The sequence below is a fragment of the Sitophilus oryzae genome, unplaced genomic scaffold (genome assembly GCF_002938485.1).
Source record: "Sitophilus oryzae breed Bouriz unplaced genomic scaffold, Soryzae_2.0 scaffold_1640_pilon_pilon, whole genome shotgun sequence".
In the NCBI taxonomy this organism is placed as follows: Eukaryota; Metazoa; Arthropoda; class Insecta; order Coleoptera; family Curculionidae; genus Sitophilus; species Sitophilus oryzae.
This window is the reverse complement of record NW_022146326.1, coordinates 1,332,263-1,348,774: the sequence shown is the minus strand read 5'-3', so window position 1 is coordinate 1,348,774 and position 16,512 is coordinate 1,332,263. Positions and strand designations below refer to the sequence as shown.

General features: G+C 31.9%; 1 protein-coding gene across 2 annotated transcripts in view; it reads left to right on the top strand.

Moving 5' to 3' along the window:
• LOC115880658 (collagen alpha-2(IV) chain) overlaps positions 1–16,512 on the top strand; it is a 75,909-nt gene that overhangs the window by 36,319 nt on the left and 23,078 nt on the right. The window contains exons 3-11 of one of the 2 annotated variants that reach the window (XM_030897936.1): positions 4,789–5,003; positions 5,996–6,162; positions 7,645–7,725; positions 9,213–9,272; positions 9,807–9,860; positions 11,105–11,364; positions 12,064–12,306; positions 14,370–14,591; positions 15,317–15,622. In XM_030897936.1, the coding sequence (XP_030753796.1) occupies positions 4,789–5,003; positions 5,996–6,162; positions 7,645–7,725; positions 9,213–9,272; positions 9,807–9,860; positions 11,105–11,364; positions 12,064–12,306; positions 14,370–14,591; positions 15,317–15,622 (1,608 nt within the window). The remainder of the gene's footprint in view (positions 1–4,788; positions 5,004–5,995; positions 6,163–7,644; positions 7,726–9,212; positions 9,273–9,806; positions 9,861–11,104; positions 11,365–12,063; positions 12,307–14,369; positions 14,592–15,316; positions 15,623–16,512) is intronic. The other variant, XM_030897938.1, reaches the window with a different exon arrangement.

Below are 16,512 nucleotides of genomic sequence, written 5' to 3'. Positions count from 1 at the left end.
CCTACTTTATTTCTACTTTTTTTATTTTGATCAAGTACCTACTTAATGCGGAAAATAAGGTTTTAGAGTAATAAGTCGGGTAATTTTTAATCAAATGCTGGTCGCTGCGACCTGATCATCAGTGCTTTTGAGCCCTAAAACTGGTGTATATGATTTCTCAATTATTCTGACCTGGTTATTTTGAATTATTTTATACTGAAACAAATAAATATTAAATATAATCTTTAAATAAAAAGAGGTGCCGAAGAATCATTATTTACTATAAAAATGAAAAATATAACAAAGACCTATCATGGTACCTACGTTACTGATATTATAATAGGAATCTATCAAGGTGGTCGAACTGCTTAGAATAATATAAACTATATCAGTACCACCTCGGTTTATTCCTTAACAGTACTGCTGATCAATATGCAATCGCCACCCAATCGTTACACTTCGTGTAAACAATAGTAAACACGTTTTGCTTCCCATAGAAATGGACCTTACGAATACTATTGTCTTCTCGCACTCTTTTTATGGTACTGTGAGGATTGAGATAATAAATCTTAAGTCCCGTAACACTTAGTATAATATTTGAGTAATTTGTGAATAAAAATAATAGATATTTACGTTATAAGTCCAGTAAATCCATTTTTACAACATCAGTGAGAAGTTTATAAAGAATTTCGAAGCGAGTACTCATAGCGTAACTAGCAGTATATGCTGGAGAAGCCTAGAGTACGTGTTTCTGGGATCAAAATAAATTTCTTGGACACAAGTTACCTTTATGCAAAAGTGCTACATTTGTCCGTTAGAGGGCATTAAACTTTAAAAATAAACACATTTTTAAGATATTTTTTTCTATAGCAACTGTTAAAATTGCTTTATACCTATCAAAAATAGTAGATAAAATAGTACTTTAACCGCAAGAGTTGATTAAATGATACTTTAACAGCGAGGATAGGTTAAAAATTTAATTTCTTCTCGCACGTTGTTTAATCGCTTCCATTTTTGAAAATTTTTGTATTCCTTTTCATAAGTTATCGGGATTTAAATGGAAGTAGTTTGGATATGGCGTTTGTCGCCTCAGCCTGAATATCTGTTGGTAATTTACTTATTTCGTTTTGAGCCATTTCTGGCTCCAGTTCAATCAGCAATCGACACGAAAAAGAATTAAAAAATATTGACTCAAAACTGACAACTAAAGAGACAGCTTTATTTATTTCAAATTTATATAGAAACCAACGCCAACCCAGCATAATATTTTTTCTACTCGTAATAAATTTCTTGAAATAACAATTTCTGAATATTTTTAAAACGTAACTCGCTATGGAAAAAATATTGTTTTATACACGACGATAAAATTGCATTATCGTCTCCCGAAATTAATTCATTAATAACCTTTTCGGTCGACGATAAAATACCATTTTATCGTCTTCTATAAAAAATAACTCTATTAATAACCGTTATTCCGATTTGAATGGGATTTGGTATGCCTATGTTTTGCTAAGCGCTTTAAAATTCGACTTTCATAAATATTTAGAAAAAGTACGAGAAGGATAAAAACTACACTTAGCAAAACATAGACACCCAAAATCTCATTCAAGTTGGAATAACGGTTCTCAAAATATCTAAAAAAATGTGTTTATTTTTTTTTAAGTCTGATATCCTCTAGCACTAAAGAACGAAGCACTTTTGTATAGAGTTAAATTGTGTCCAATGAACACAAATTTTGATTCCAAAAATACGTAGTAGTTGTATGTCTGAGGCTTTCAAAATTAAATTTGACGACACCACGCACAGTTGTATAACAGTCGTTTAATAAAAATATAACCCTTCAGTAACCCTTCAGTAGCGTATGTCGTGTCTGGATTAAACAGAGTGAATCTTAAATAAGTGCAGTATCAAAGATTACGAAATTATACCGTGGGAAAATTTGCAGTGAACAGCAGTTCTAAAAAGTTTTCTAAAATATACAGGAAATTTTAAAAGAAAATGCACGATTTTCAACATCTTTTTTTACTTATGATATGCGGATGGAAAATCATAAAAAAAACATTTTTACTGTAATCTATTCAAAATTCCAACTTCTGTAGGTTAATGGCATGTTTTGATATGTGTCTTAACAGTCAAACGTAAAATCTGACAGATTAACGGAAAAAATCTCTTTTACTAAAATTTTTAAAAATATATTTTTAAGAGGGATTGGTATATATCTTATTTACACTTAATTAACACTGACAAATAGGAAACAAGAAATACTAGGCAAATTGCCAGAAATATTTATAGAATCGCACCTTAAGTATAAATGTGTTAACATTATATCGACATAATTTGGTAATACATTTAGGAAAATATAAAAATAGATTTTTTGTGAACCATGTGAATCTTGTGTCTGATTAACATTTCGTGCAAGTTAATACTTTTGAACATTTTTCTCAAATTTAACAAAATTTTAAAAATTATACGCGCTAATATATATATATATATATATATATATATATATATATATATATATATATATATATATATATATATATATATATATATATATATATATATATATATATATATATATATATATATATATATATATATATATATATATATATATATATAAGATTTCTTATATATATATATATATATATATATATATATATATATATATATATCATGGAAAATAAATTTCTTGCAGTTTTTAGGTATATAATAAAATTATATAAGAGTTTCTTGCCTTGAACTGCTAATATAGAAATTAATTCCCGCTGTGCTCGTCATAATGTGGATCAACCTACTCTCACTACCGGTTTCGGGGCCCTACCCCATCATCAGGTGAGCTTGGGTATTTCCACAAAACGACGAGCGAGCACAGCGCAAATATATATATACGACTTGTCGTAAAGTAGCGGTAAGATATTAAGTCCCGCATCGCGAGATAGCGGCCTGTGTGCAATGGTAGTACTTTCGTACCACCGAGGCACAACTATCGATAGTAAATAAAGGTTTTTTTCGGCTAGCCCAAAATATATAATGGAAAATAAATTTCTTGCAGTTTTTAGGTATATAATAAAATTATATAAGAGTTTCTTGCCTTGAACTGCTAATATAGAAATTAATTCCACGCTGACTTTTGTGGAAATACCCAAGCTCACCTGATGATGGGGTAGGGCCCCGAAACCGGTAGTGAGAGCAGGTTGATCCACATTATGACGAGCACAGCATCTTATCCTTCATCTCTATAAGACTCTTTTACCAAATTTTAGTAGTCCAACTTCAGAAACAACGGCATCATTGACAATTTTTTACCACACTGAAATCTGATATTTGTTTAAACAAATTCAAATATTACAAAAACTATTAATTTTAGGCATATAGCATTACTTATAAAAAAAGTTATAGAATTTTACGCAGAATCTAACATTAAAATAAAACATAGTGTGTTGCATTTAAAAAGCATATGTTATATCCGTCACACTTTTTTGAAGCACTCTGTATACTGTATAATAATTTTAAAACGTGTGTCTTAACCTTCCCTATAACTTTAATATTTAACAATTTTTTTGTAAACCTCAAAACAAATGAGTTAATGGACTGTACTCTATCGTTGTACAATAACTTTATTTAAAAAGTAGCGTGGCGTGTACCCGCGACTTCGTTCGCGTCGAATTAATCATTTTGTAATGGACATGATAAAGCAAAGCAAGAATTTCCACTAACATACAAACTGGATAAAATTTTCTCACATTTATGTCAGCATGAGAAAAAACAACATGGCGATATTATTATATAATTTAGTAATATTTGAGGGGTAGTTTCATCTCGTTAGAATTTGACTTTCGAAAAATCCGTTTGCCAAAAATAAGCTTTTTACGTCGAGCGGTTTAAGCAGAATCGTGGTTAATCAATTACCCAACTTTTTGGAACACCCTGTATGACTTTTTAAAAATTTCAAAATATGTAAAAAAACAAAATAAATTATGAGTGTCCAAGCGTTTTCCCGAAAGACTAACCGTTTTTAAATAACAAATATTGTAATATTTGAGGGGCGTTTTCACCCTCTTGGAATTTAAGATTCGAGAAACCCCTCCTTATCGAACCTCTACACCCCACAGTCAATCCGTTTGACAAAAATCAGCTTTAAACGTCAAGCAGTTTAAGCAGAATCGTGATTACTCATTGGTCATATTTTATGAAACACCCTGTATAAATTTTTAAAAAATCTTAAAATATGTAAAACAACAAAATAAAATATAAGTGTTTAAGAGTTTTTCCGAAAAACTCACCGGTTTTTAAATAAAAAATATTCTAATATTTGAGGGTTGGTTTCACCCCTTAGAGTTCGAGTTTCGAAAGATCCCTTCTTATCGAACCTCAAGATCAATCCTCAAGGTCAATCCGTTTTCCAAAAATCAGGTTTTTACGTCAAGCGCTTTAAGCAGTATCGTGATTAATCAATAACCAGATTTTTCGAAACACCCTGTATACATTTTTAAAAATCTTAAAATATGTAAAAAAAACAAAATAAAATATAAGTAGTGTTAAAGCGTATTTTCGGAAACTTTTTGTAAATAAAAAATATTGTAATATTTGAGGGGTGGTTTCACCCCCTTGGAACTGGAATTTCGAAAAATCCCCTCTTATCGAACCTCTACACCCTAGAATAAACCTGTATGCCAAAATTGAGCTTCTTACGTTGAGTGGTTTGAGCAGGATGGTGATTAATCAGTGAGTCAGTCACTTAAGGAATTTATATATTAGTATAGATATTTTTAAAATTTGACACTAACTAAATGTCTTCTATTTCAGCAATTTCTCGGAAACTATCGTGGGGCAAACAGGACGGGTCTGTACGGAAGGAGTAACGATAGGAACAATGCAAATAGACAGCGAGTTGCGGGAGGGTCGTATAGAAACGCAGACGGAGACTATGAAACATACTCCAGCGAATACGGTAGCAGAGTGGAGTACAGACCAGATGACAGAAACGTAGACTTAGACGAAGATGAGGATAATGAAGAAAGGTAAGATCAGTTAATTATACATCATCATCATCATTTAGCTTATACCGTCCACTGCTGAACAAAAGCCTCCCTTAACTCTAGCCTAACTTGAATCCAATTTCCAGCCACTCTTTTAATATCATCTGTCCATCGACTAGGGGGTCGTCCTCTGCTTCTATAGGCCTCGTGTCTTGGTCTCCATTCCACAAGTTTCTTTGTTCACCGTCCATCTGTCATCCTAGCCACATGTCCTGCCCAAGTCCATTTAAGATGCAAGACAGATATCACCGCATCTCTTACTCCTGTTCGATTTCGTATTGTATGATTGGGTATTTTATCTCTAAGTGTAACTCCCAACATGGACCTTTCCATTTTCCGTTGCATGACCTGTATTCTAATAACCTAGCGTGTACCCACGACTTCGTTCGCGTAGAGGTGATTATAAAGCAAAGCAAGAATTTTCATTAACATACAAACTGGATAAAATTCTCTCACATTTATATCAGCATGAGAAAAAACAATATGGCGATATTATTATATAACTTGGTAATATTTGAGGGGTAGTTTCATCTCGTTGCAATTTGACTTTCGAAAAATCCGTTTGCCAAAAATAAGCTTTTTACGTCAAGCAGTTTAAGCAGAATCGTGGTTAATCAACTACCCAACTTTTTGGAACACCCTGTATGATTTTTTAAAAAAATTCAAAATATGTAAAAAACAGAATAAATTATGCGTGTCCAAGCGTTTTCCTGAAAGACTAACCGTTTTTTAAATAACAAATATTGTAATATTTGAGGGGCGTTTACACCCTCTTGGAATTTGAGATTCGAGAAATGCACTTATTTTTATTCCAAAAATACTTAGTGGTTCTATCTCTACGGAATATTGGGACACCCTGTATATAGGCTACATGGGTCTGGTTAACCAGAATTTAGGCTGTGGTATAACTTTGTTATAGTTTATTAGATAAAGAAATGTTTTCTGTTTAGTAAACTAAGTTCTTTTGTCGACAGTACTGACCTTTTTGGCGAAAACGTACCGCAAACGTCGACAAGCAGTAGTTATGGGGTAGGAGGGTCGTACTCGGCCACGTCGTCCTATGGAATCTCCAGCGGAGGAGAGCCAAGAGGAAACGAGGCCCCCTCATCATCAGAAACCCGATGGCCTAGTGCTTACAGAGGTAGGTAAGGCTACAGTATATCTGGTTGATCAAAATATAATTATTGTATATGAAATATTATGTATATGTTACGGACAAATATGTAAACTTTGTCGAGACTATACAATGAAATTTTGTACTTATGTTATTGGCCGGGTATTATCGTTGCCCTATACCTCATATACCGGGTCCGGCAATAGTGCGTCGGGCATCTGTAACTTCTAGAATAAAAAACATGGGAATTTTTTTAAAGTGCAGACCTAAAGTATATACTAGGATGTATTTCAGAAAAATATTTTAACTTCTATAGGGTGGTTTAAAAAAGTGTGAGTGGGTGGTTTAAAAAAGTGGGAACACCCTGTATATTATTGCATTTTTTGGCTGCCTTTCAGATCACTTTACTTCATCCTAAGATATGAGTAAATATATTTGGATAGTTTCAGAGATATTAATTAATAAATAAATAAAAAATATATATATTTTCAGCCTTTCTTTAAAAAATTATTAAAAATACAAGAACTGTCCCGAAATCAAAACTGTATAAGGTATTTACTTTAGATGGTCTGGTACTTACTTTGCTCTATAAATATGGTAATCGTAAGTCATACAAGATGTTCAAAATTCTACGACAAACTTCCTAAAATATAAAATAATTTGACTTCGTTTACTACACTTCGTACATACCTTAGTCTGCACTTAAACAAAATTCTCAAGTTGTTTTTCTAGGAGCTACTATTGCCGAACTTTTGCCCGATGCACTATTGCCGAACCCTGTATTATCATTATCCGTAATACCCTTGTTTATATATTCTATACAAGGGTAATACATACATATACCTTGTGTAGCTTCACCGACTTGAACATAGGAAATCCTAAATAAATTTTAAAAATAATGAGAAAATGTTCCCACTTGAAAAAACTTTTTAAAAAACATTAAAACGAAGCAAATTAATTCAATTTGAATAGTTTTTACGAATCCCTTTTTTTTTATTAAATGAATACGGCTTTTTTATAACTTTTTTATTATTTTTTAGCAATTATTGATAAGCAACATAAATGCTATACTTCTATCAATTATTTTCGATTCTCAAAAATATCAACAGGAGAAAAAATATGAGTTGTTGACAAAATGGTGAAGGTTTTATTTATCTTCATTAATCGTTGTTCCTAGCGTCAGATACATTTCCTAGCGTCAGATACGTAGACAAAAGAAAAAGGTATGAGCACAGACTAACTTTTTAACTATAAGTCTGTGGTATGAACAAATAGGCAGAAAAAGAATATAAAAAAGTTGTTTCTTTTAAAATTGTTTTAAGTACAAACAGCCATATAGGCACATAGAAAATGGTTTTGGACTGATTTTTCAGGGAGTTACTTTTAAATATTTAGTAAATAAAACTAAAGAAATTGGGTAATTTTTATTTACAAAAATGAAAATTCTATAAACAATATACCTTATTCTTAATGGCTCATATAGTATTGTATTCTACATCTATCAAACAGGATATAGCAGGAGCGAATCTTTTGCAAGCACTAGTAGAAGTTCTGCTGTATCCGGATCAGTATCCGGATCAATATCTGGAGGTATGATATTTCAGTGAGATACCCACTTATAAAAACTAATAAATGAAACAGTTTTGGTATTATTTTAATATTTTTTGGTTTTGGTTTCGGTAATGTATTTTTATGGAGTTCTGAAAATTTGTCCGTTTTTTTGCTAACATGAAACTTACAGGTTTATTGATAAGAAAAAAAAACATATTCTACTAAAAATATATTGGAAAAAATAGGTGTGTTGTAATATTTTGTAGAAATACATATCTACTAATTATTTTATTTTAATAAAAATAAGAACAAAGATATATATGTTAATTTGAAATTTAAATTTAAATACATTTACTAAACATATTATGTTTACAAGTGTACAGGATGTCTCATTTTCGTGTACACCCTGTACTAGTTGTACTGTTATCGTTTATGAGTAGAGAGAGGTAAAAGATACAGTTTTCAATTACTGTACTATTTTTTATGAAAGTAAATTAGCTAGCTAGTATTGCGTGCATTTTTTGTAACTAGCTTTTCTCTGGGAGCTGTTATTCTAGAAATATGACCCAATCTTATGTGTTTTTTTAAAATGGGATACCCTGTATATTATTTTTTTTTTAATTTTATTTATCTTGTTACGGGCTCTCTAAAAATATATAATAATTTATAAGTATTTTCATAAACTAGGTAAAAAATGCATAATTTAACTTTTTAACATAGGCGGCCGGTTTAAATTAGGTATTATTCCAAACAATCGAATAATTTATTCGATGCCAAATTTTGGTTTTTAGCTATTCCACGTTAGAGTGTGTGTGTGTGAAATTATTGCACAAGTGCTTGAAAAATATCAATAACTCTGACAGCCCGTGTTATCTAAAAATTGCACAAGTTCATTTTCAGTGCACTTTATTAAGATCATACTATAGAAAGCAAAATTATCTCTGGTTAAATTAAATTAAATAAATTAAGACTCTTTTAAACTAGGACGATTTATGTTAAAAAGTTAAATAATGCATTTGTTACCGTATTTATGAAAATAAGTATATATTTTATTATATTTTGAGAAATCACAGAACAAGGCAAAAATAATATACAGGGTGTGTAATTTTCGTCATTATTTTATCAGTTATATGACACAAACTTTTTTAAAAAGTTACTAAGTTTAAACTAAGAGGGCTAGGACAAATCTTTCTGTAGCATCTTTAGTTTCATGAAAAAGTTTTAGTGATGTAACACTGCATCTTTGTGTCTCTACTCATAAATAAGAAACCCCATAAAAGACACAAAAATGGAACACCCTGTACATTTTCTCTCGCTGTTGCAATCTTTGTTCTTTTTTGCTTTGACTTTGCCGAGAGTATGGTGATGGTATATAATATAATAATCCCTTGAGGTGTGGTTATGACCATTAAAAAAATATATAAGTAAGATCTGGCATGCCGTGCACTAATATGACAGGCACAGAATAGAAGAGGTTCAAGTGCAGTAACAATTTTTATCAATTTTTAATAAGGACTTCTTTTCAGGCGACACCAGATATGACACATCCAGAAATGTTGGCAGTAATGTCTACACCGAATCAAGAGGTATGTTTTATGTTGATATATTTTCAGCTTGCTGTTAGTAATTTTTATCTTTGAATAATAATTATGAATAGCAGGATTTTGCAATGGGATGCGTAGAAATTTTGGATGGAGGGGGAAATAAAAATTGGAATTACTTAAATTAGAACAATTTAAAGAATGATAAACATTTGAAAATATAAGTTTTTTTTTCTCTATTTTTCCACTCTTCTCAATTTTGAGGATTTTTAAGATAAAATTTCAGTCTTTATTCGAAATTTAAACTGAATTCTGGTCTTTTGTGGTTTATTGTGTTGAGGTTTGGGGTGTTCCATTTTATTTGTATGGGTGTAAAATATTATTAATAAACCATGCACGCCACTGATAATGATTATAGATCAACACTACCTACTTTTAATTTTAACTACAAAACCCTTTTTTTTCTGGATACCCTCTAGCTACATACTCCATCTCACATTGTGACATATAGTATTCTACTAATCTACTCTTCGAAGATTCTACAGTAAGAAATAAAATAATATAATTTTGTATATTTAGGTTATGAAAGTGCAGGATCGGCCTCAGGACGGTATGATTATTCAGGAAGAGGACGTACGTAATTATTAATTAATGTATTTTTTATTTACACTAATTTTACTGTATACAGTATGTACCCGGATTATCTTTACAAGAGGAAAAACTTTTATTATTGACATTTTGGGAAAAATGCATTCTACATAAAAAATTTTGCTTGTTTGAAATGGTTAATCCCGTTTATCCAAATTTTCATACCGTTTTAGAGAAAATTAAGAAAAACATGAAAATACGGTTGAAGTTTTTCTGAATTCCTAAAAATTAAAACGATTTCGTTCTTTCGTTGATAGATTGTTATTCATAAAATCTTTATTAACGTAATGTTTTTTGTTGTTTTAAAATGTTAAAGAAGCACAACATTTATTTAGTTCAATGCTACGAAAAGGGTGATGATAGTTATCGGAAAATATGATACTTTAACAACAGCAAAGACTATGACATTAATTAGAATTAATAAAAACCATCTATCAAAGAATGAAATCGAATTGATATTACCATAGTAACGCCTTTTTGATTTTTAGGACTTTTCAACCATATTTTCATGTTTTTCTTATTTTTTTTGTAAAATGGTATGAAAATTTGGAAAAGTATAAACGGGGTTAACCGTTTTAGAACAAGCAAAGATTTTTATGAAGAATGCATTCTTCTGAAAATGTCAATAATAAAAAAGTGTTTCCTCTTGTAAAAACAATCCGTGGACATACTGTAGATTCAAAAAATGGATTTTCCCAATTCTCTAAAAAAAATATTTTCAAAAAAAAATCTCTTCAAAAACTTACAATATACAGGGTGAGTTTTAAATAAGTGCAAATATTTACAGGACTGGTAGATCTCGATAAAAGAAACATATTTTCTCTTTACCGTTTTTTAAATAAGTCCAAAATAACCGAGTTATTTAAGTTTGAAAATTAAAAAAAAAAATTTTTGGAAAAAATTTGAGAGCCACCGGATATTTTCTGTATTTACATCCATTTTAGTGCCGTAACCATAGAGTAAAGCTGTAAGTATGGTAATATCAGAGATTAAGAAATTATACCGTGGAAAATTTTTTGCTGAACAGGCAGTTCTAAAAAGTTTTCGAAAAATATACAGGGAAATTTTAAAGAAAATGCACGATTTTCAACATCTTTTTTGCGAAAAGAAACCTCATAGACGTGTTCCTGGGGTCGAAATATACCACCCCTGAAAATATTTGCAATTATTTCAGACTCGCCCTGTATAGTCAATTGTTTGTTTTAAATAATTGTTATTGATCACATTAGAATCCGAATCTGCAAGTAGTTATGGAGGATACAATACAGGCGGTTACAGAGGCTCCCAAAACTACGATTCCAGTCGTTCTTCCTCTTACGGAGCGGCCGCTGTGTCGGGTGGTTATGGTTCATATCCTAGCAGCCCCTACGAAAATAGAAGACCGTACTCTAGCAGCTACGACATTTTTGAAGCACCGGGTAGCTCTTTGGGCCCCAAAAACGGAAGCGAACGATGTATTCCTAAGTGCTTTGCAGAGAAAGGTGCTAGAGTAAGTATCCTTTTACTAATGTAACTTTAAAATTGCTATTCAATTGAATATTTATTTGAATTTAAAAAAAAATGCATGATCCTGTCAGACAGGGTGGGGTAACTACCCTACTTTGCTACTACTACTACTGCCACTGCTCGCGGACGAGTATTTGACACGCATCAGAAGATGGTTACGCAAGGCGTTTCCTTTCATGAGCTTTCCTGTGACTGAAAAGCCCGATACGTGATGTTATCTCTCTTCCGCACTCCGGATATTCAAAAACCTCATTGCTTTGTTGCCTCTTTGCTTTTTGGTTGTCGCTGTTAACTGAGTTTACAATCCTTCTCCATTGCGTGCTCTGCTTCTTCCCACTGATTCTACATGCTTATCCCCTTTAAGTTTTTTCCCCTTTTGTGGAAAATATCCTTGTACCTTTTGAGTTGTTCACCCGGTTTGCTCTTACCATCTACAAGCTTACCGTAAAGAAGAGATTTTGGTAGGCGGTTTTCCTTCATCCAGCATATGTGACCAGCCCATCTCTTAAGCGGAATTTAGTAATCATGACTTCAACGCTCTCGCCCTAACTTTTTCAAGGACCAATACGTTTGAGACACGGTGGAACCATTTGAGTCTTAAGAGTTGTCTCAGGTGTCTCTGTTGCAACTCGTTTAATACGGTCATGTGTATAACGTGGCATTAATTATTTTTCTGTTTCAGGGTTTTCCTGGTATTCCTGGTGTACCCGGTGATAAAGGTATCCGGGGATTCCCCGGCGACGAAGGTATAGCGGGAGAAAAGGGTGACCGTGGTGAAACAGGACCGGCTGGACCGCGAGGCCCTAAAGGTGACAGGGGAAAGACCGGCTTGCCAGGATACCCAGGTGTTAACGGAGTCTCAGGATTACCGGGTCCCGAAGGACCACCCGGTATTCCGGGATTGGATGGATGCAATGGTACCGATGTAAGTATAAAAAATAAAATAAAAGTCTCATTCCGAACCTCGAAATTAGCGGAATAAATCAGTGGTTTCAATTAGCGGAGAAGTTTGTTCCTCTAATTTCAATGTAACCATTCAGAACGTCAATATTAGTGGTAGTAATTTTCATCAATTAATAGAAAAAGTAAAGAAACTTTTAACTTTTTTCACTAATTAAGCTTGATTCATAACCTTGAAATTGGTGGAATAAATTAGTGGTTTTAATTAGTGGAGAAGTTTGTTCCTCTAAATTCAATGTAACCGTTCAGAATATCAAAATTAGTGGTAATAATTTTCAATTAATAGAGCTTGATTTATAACCCCGAAATTAGTGGAATAAATTAGTGCTTTCAATTAGTGTTGGGAAAAATCGAATTAAATAATACGACTAATTCGATAGTAAATTAAAACTAACTAATTCGAATTATCTTTTTCGATATAATCGAGATAAAAATTAGTAGTATTTTATATTTATCTGTGGTAACCGAATTACAAATGAACATAAAACATAACATCTTATGGACGAATACGAATATTAGTAATTAGTATAGTACTATTAGTAGTATTCTTTCGTTCTGAACGAACTGAAAATTTTCACTTAAACTGATTTATAAAGGGAATCGACAAAGAAAGGAACCATCCGATATAGAAAAATCCAGAAATTGTGATTTCCTATACCACGTAGGAATAAATCAGTTTAAGTGAAAATTTTCATTTCGTTCAGAACGAAAGAATACTACTATTATTTGGTTCATTTCCATCTCACCCAAATTTCACCGAACACCTGCCGAACACTAAAATTAATTTTATTCTTTTATCTAAATAATTATTGATATGCAACAATCGTTTTAGAAGAAGCTTTTATTTTAGATATGAGCTTTTCAATAGGAATTGAAACAATCATAAACTCGGCACTTTTAAATTTAAAACTTTAAATTATGGTTTAATTTATTAAACGGCTTCGGCACAGTTAATAGAATACATTGAATAAAGAATTTTTTTTTTATTTTTTATTCAGTGATAGAATATAGGTATAGCAATGGTTCAGATTTGTTTAAAATAGCCCCTAGACGAGCACTAGCTGGGAATTTATTTTTAGGTTAAATTTATAATACTACTAAATAATTCGAATTATTAATTCGATTGTGAAATATGAATTATTACTAATAATTCGATGGTGAAAATAATTCGATTATTCCCATCACTAGTTTCAATCAGCGGAGAAGTTTGTTCCTTTAATTTCAATGTAACCATTCAGAACGTCAAAATTAGTGGTAGTAATTTTTAACTAATTGAAAAAAGATAAGAAATGTTTAACTTTTTTCACTAATTAAGCTTGATTCAACACTTAGAAATTAGTGGAATAAATTAGTGATTTCAATTAGCGGAGAAGTTTATTCTTTCTATTTTTTTCTAATGGTAGTAATTTTCAATTAATAGAAAAAGTTAACAAACTCTTCTTCAAAATCTTCAAATTAGTAGAATAAATTGCAAGTTGTTGGAGGCAAGTTCATTTCGCTCTTAAATATTAACAAAGGCATGTGCTGACATGAATCAGAAAACGAAATACTCAGTAATTATATTTATTTTAGGAAAATTTACACACAATTATTATTGCACATTGTGTTTTAAAGTTAAGATAAAAAAGGGATTCCTTGATTAACCCTGTATAATACGAATATACCAAAAACTAAAGTTGAGATTACGAATTAAAATTGATATATTGATATACAGTTAACTAAAAAATTCATGAAAATAGGACTAAAAATAAAAAAATATATAACACTTTAACTTCTAGGAAAATTTTGTCCGATTTTTGCATCTGAGTGTATTTTTTCATATTTTATCAAAAATAAAATTTAAAAACTTAAAAACTACCATTAAATTTTTAGGTTCATTGGTATTTTCATTTTCAGCACCAACAAAATTAACTAAGAAATGTCTTTTTTATAAAAGATACACAAAATAAACTGGATCGTCAACTATTTTAACCATTGTGTTGATAGCACTGTACTTGGTTGTTTCTTGACCATTATTTCTGTTTCTAGGGAAGTCCCGGTTTGCCAGGTATAACTGGCGAGATCGGACCTAGGGGTTTCCCAGGACCTTTTGGTCCGAAGGGAGACAAAGGTGAACCCGCTTACTGTCAAACCAACTTGAAAGGGCAGAAAGGTGAACCGGGTAGAAACGGAGTTAGAGGAATTCAAGGCAATCCTGGACCAGTAGGTCCACCGGGTCCAGTTGGTCCTGCAGGATTTCCAGGATCGGCGGTAAGATATATTTTAGTAGATTGCATTGCTGTGTTATAATGGTGATATAAAAAATACCGAATTTTTTTAGTTACTAAAAAAATAAAAACAAAAAAATGTAAAACATGTCTATACCTATGTGGCGAATTCATCTCTACAAAAAATCCTTAAGTATTTGTGAAAATCTCCCTTTCTTAAATAATCTTTATGTTCTTTAATTCCAACATTTAAGGGTCTAGATGTTTCACCAATGTAAAATTTATCGCATTCACAGGGTATTTTGTATATTACATTTTTTGTTTGTTGTTCTGTATTCATTGGTTTAGTATGTGATAACATGGATCTAAGTGTATTTTGTGTTTTGAAAGACGTTCGTATGTTATATTGTTTTCCTATCCTTCTTATTTTTTCCGAAACGCCTCGTATATATGGAATTGTAAGTTGCATATTATTGTGTATTGTTATCATTGTGTCTATGATTTGGGGTTTGTATTTCGTTTAATGTTTTATCAATAAAATATGGTGGATAGTCGTTTTTTATTAATGTATTTTTTATGTTGTTTATATATCTGTTGAGTGAAATGTCGTCTGAACATATTATTTTTGCCCGATCAGATAAACTTTTTATAACACCTTTTTTTACACTTATACTGTGATGTCGCCCATGAATTTAAGTATCTATCTGTATTTGTGGGTTTCCTGTAAAAAATGTATTACTTTGATTTATATACCTATTACTTTTGTAGGGTGCTCGTGGTATTCAAGGTTTGAAAGGACAAAAAGGTCAAATGGGCATCGGTTACATCGGCGAGAAAGGACAGAAGGGTGAGATAGGACCGCAGGGTGAAAAGGGAGACTCCGGATCGGACAGATTCGTTCAAAACGGAACCGTGCAGATTGGACCCAGAGGTGAACGCGGTATGAAGGGCGACATCGGCAGGATCGGATTACCAGGTCCCAAGGGTGAACCAGGACCGGATGGTGATTTTGGCATTCCCGGATTGACCGGAATCAAGGGAGAAAAAGGTTTACCAGGTTCCCCTGGACCTAGAGTAAGTAACTTGAATTTAGTACACAGATGTAAGATTTTTTTCAATCCTAGATCTTGCATGATATCCCCTCAAAAACTCCTTTAATTGATATAACAAAAATTACATTTAAAGGGGGGTTTAAACTTCCAAATAATATGTGCAAACCGGTTTGCGCAAGCCTATTTGTACCGGGTAGCCAACTAAGAGTGGACGCCAGCAACAACTACTTGTCGTATAACTTTGGGAAAAAAAATTGTAATGAGTAAACTGGCCAAGAGAAATCGCTGGAAATTATTTTTAAGTTCAAAAAATGTCAGCTAGGACCCGCATCTGTGATGGTCAACTAGAAAACAGAATTTTTATAAAAAATATGCAGAAGGAGAAGTTTCTTAAATATTGCTATTTTATTCAATGGTAAATCAAATTTGTAATTTTTTTGATTTGGTTTGTGTATTTTGCTCTCAATCTCTCTTTTGTATCTCATAAAATAAAGTGGCGGGGGAAGGTTAAACTTGCTTTTATTAAAATAAGAATAACTCTGGTTTAGGTTAGTCGATTTAAACAAACTGGAGCTCGTTTAAAAGAACTTTTCTTCCCTAATAATTTCCAGTATAAATTCCGTTTCCATAGATTTTTCGTGCTAGCTAGAGAGCGCTGTTTGACATCATAACAGATATTCTTCTTTTGCATAAAATATTTAAATTACAGGTTCTGTTTCTTTTTGCACAGTTAAAATAAAGCACAAAATTTCCAAAATATCAGCGCAAACCGCAACTTTCTAACCTCTCCCTAATGAGAGATATTAAGAGAACAAATTATGTTAGACTACCGCCTAGGATTATAAGGTCTAAAAATTTTAGTAGTAAGCTAGAAAACAAAAAGAAGTAAATTGGTTACGTCAAAATGTCAAA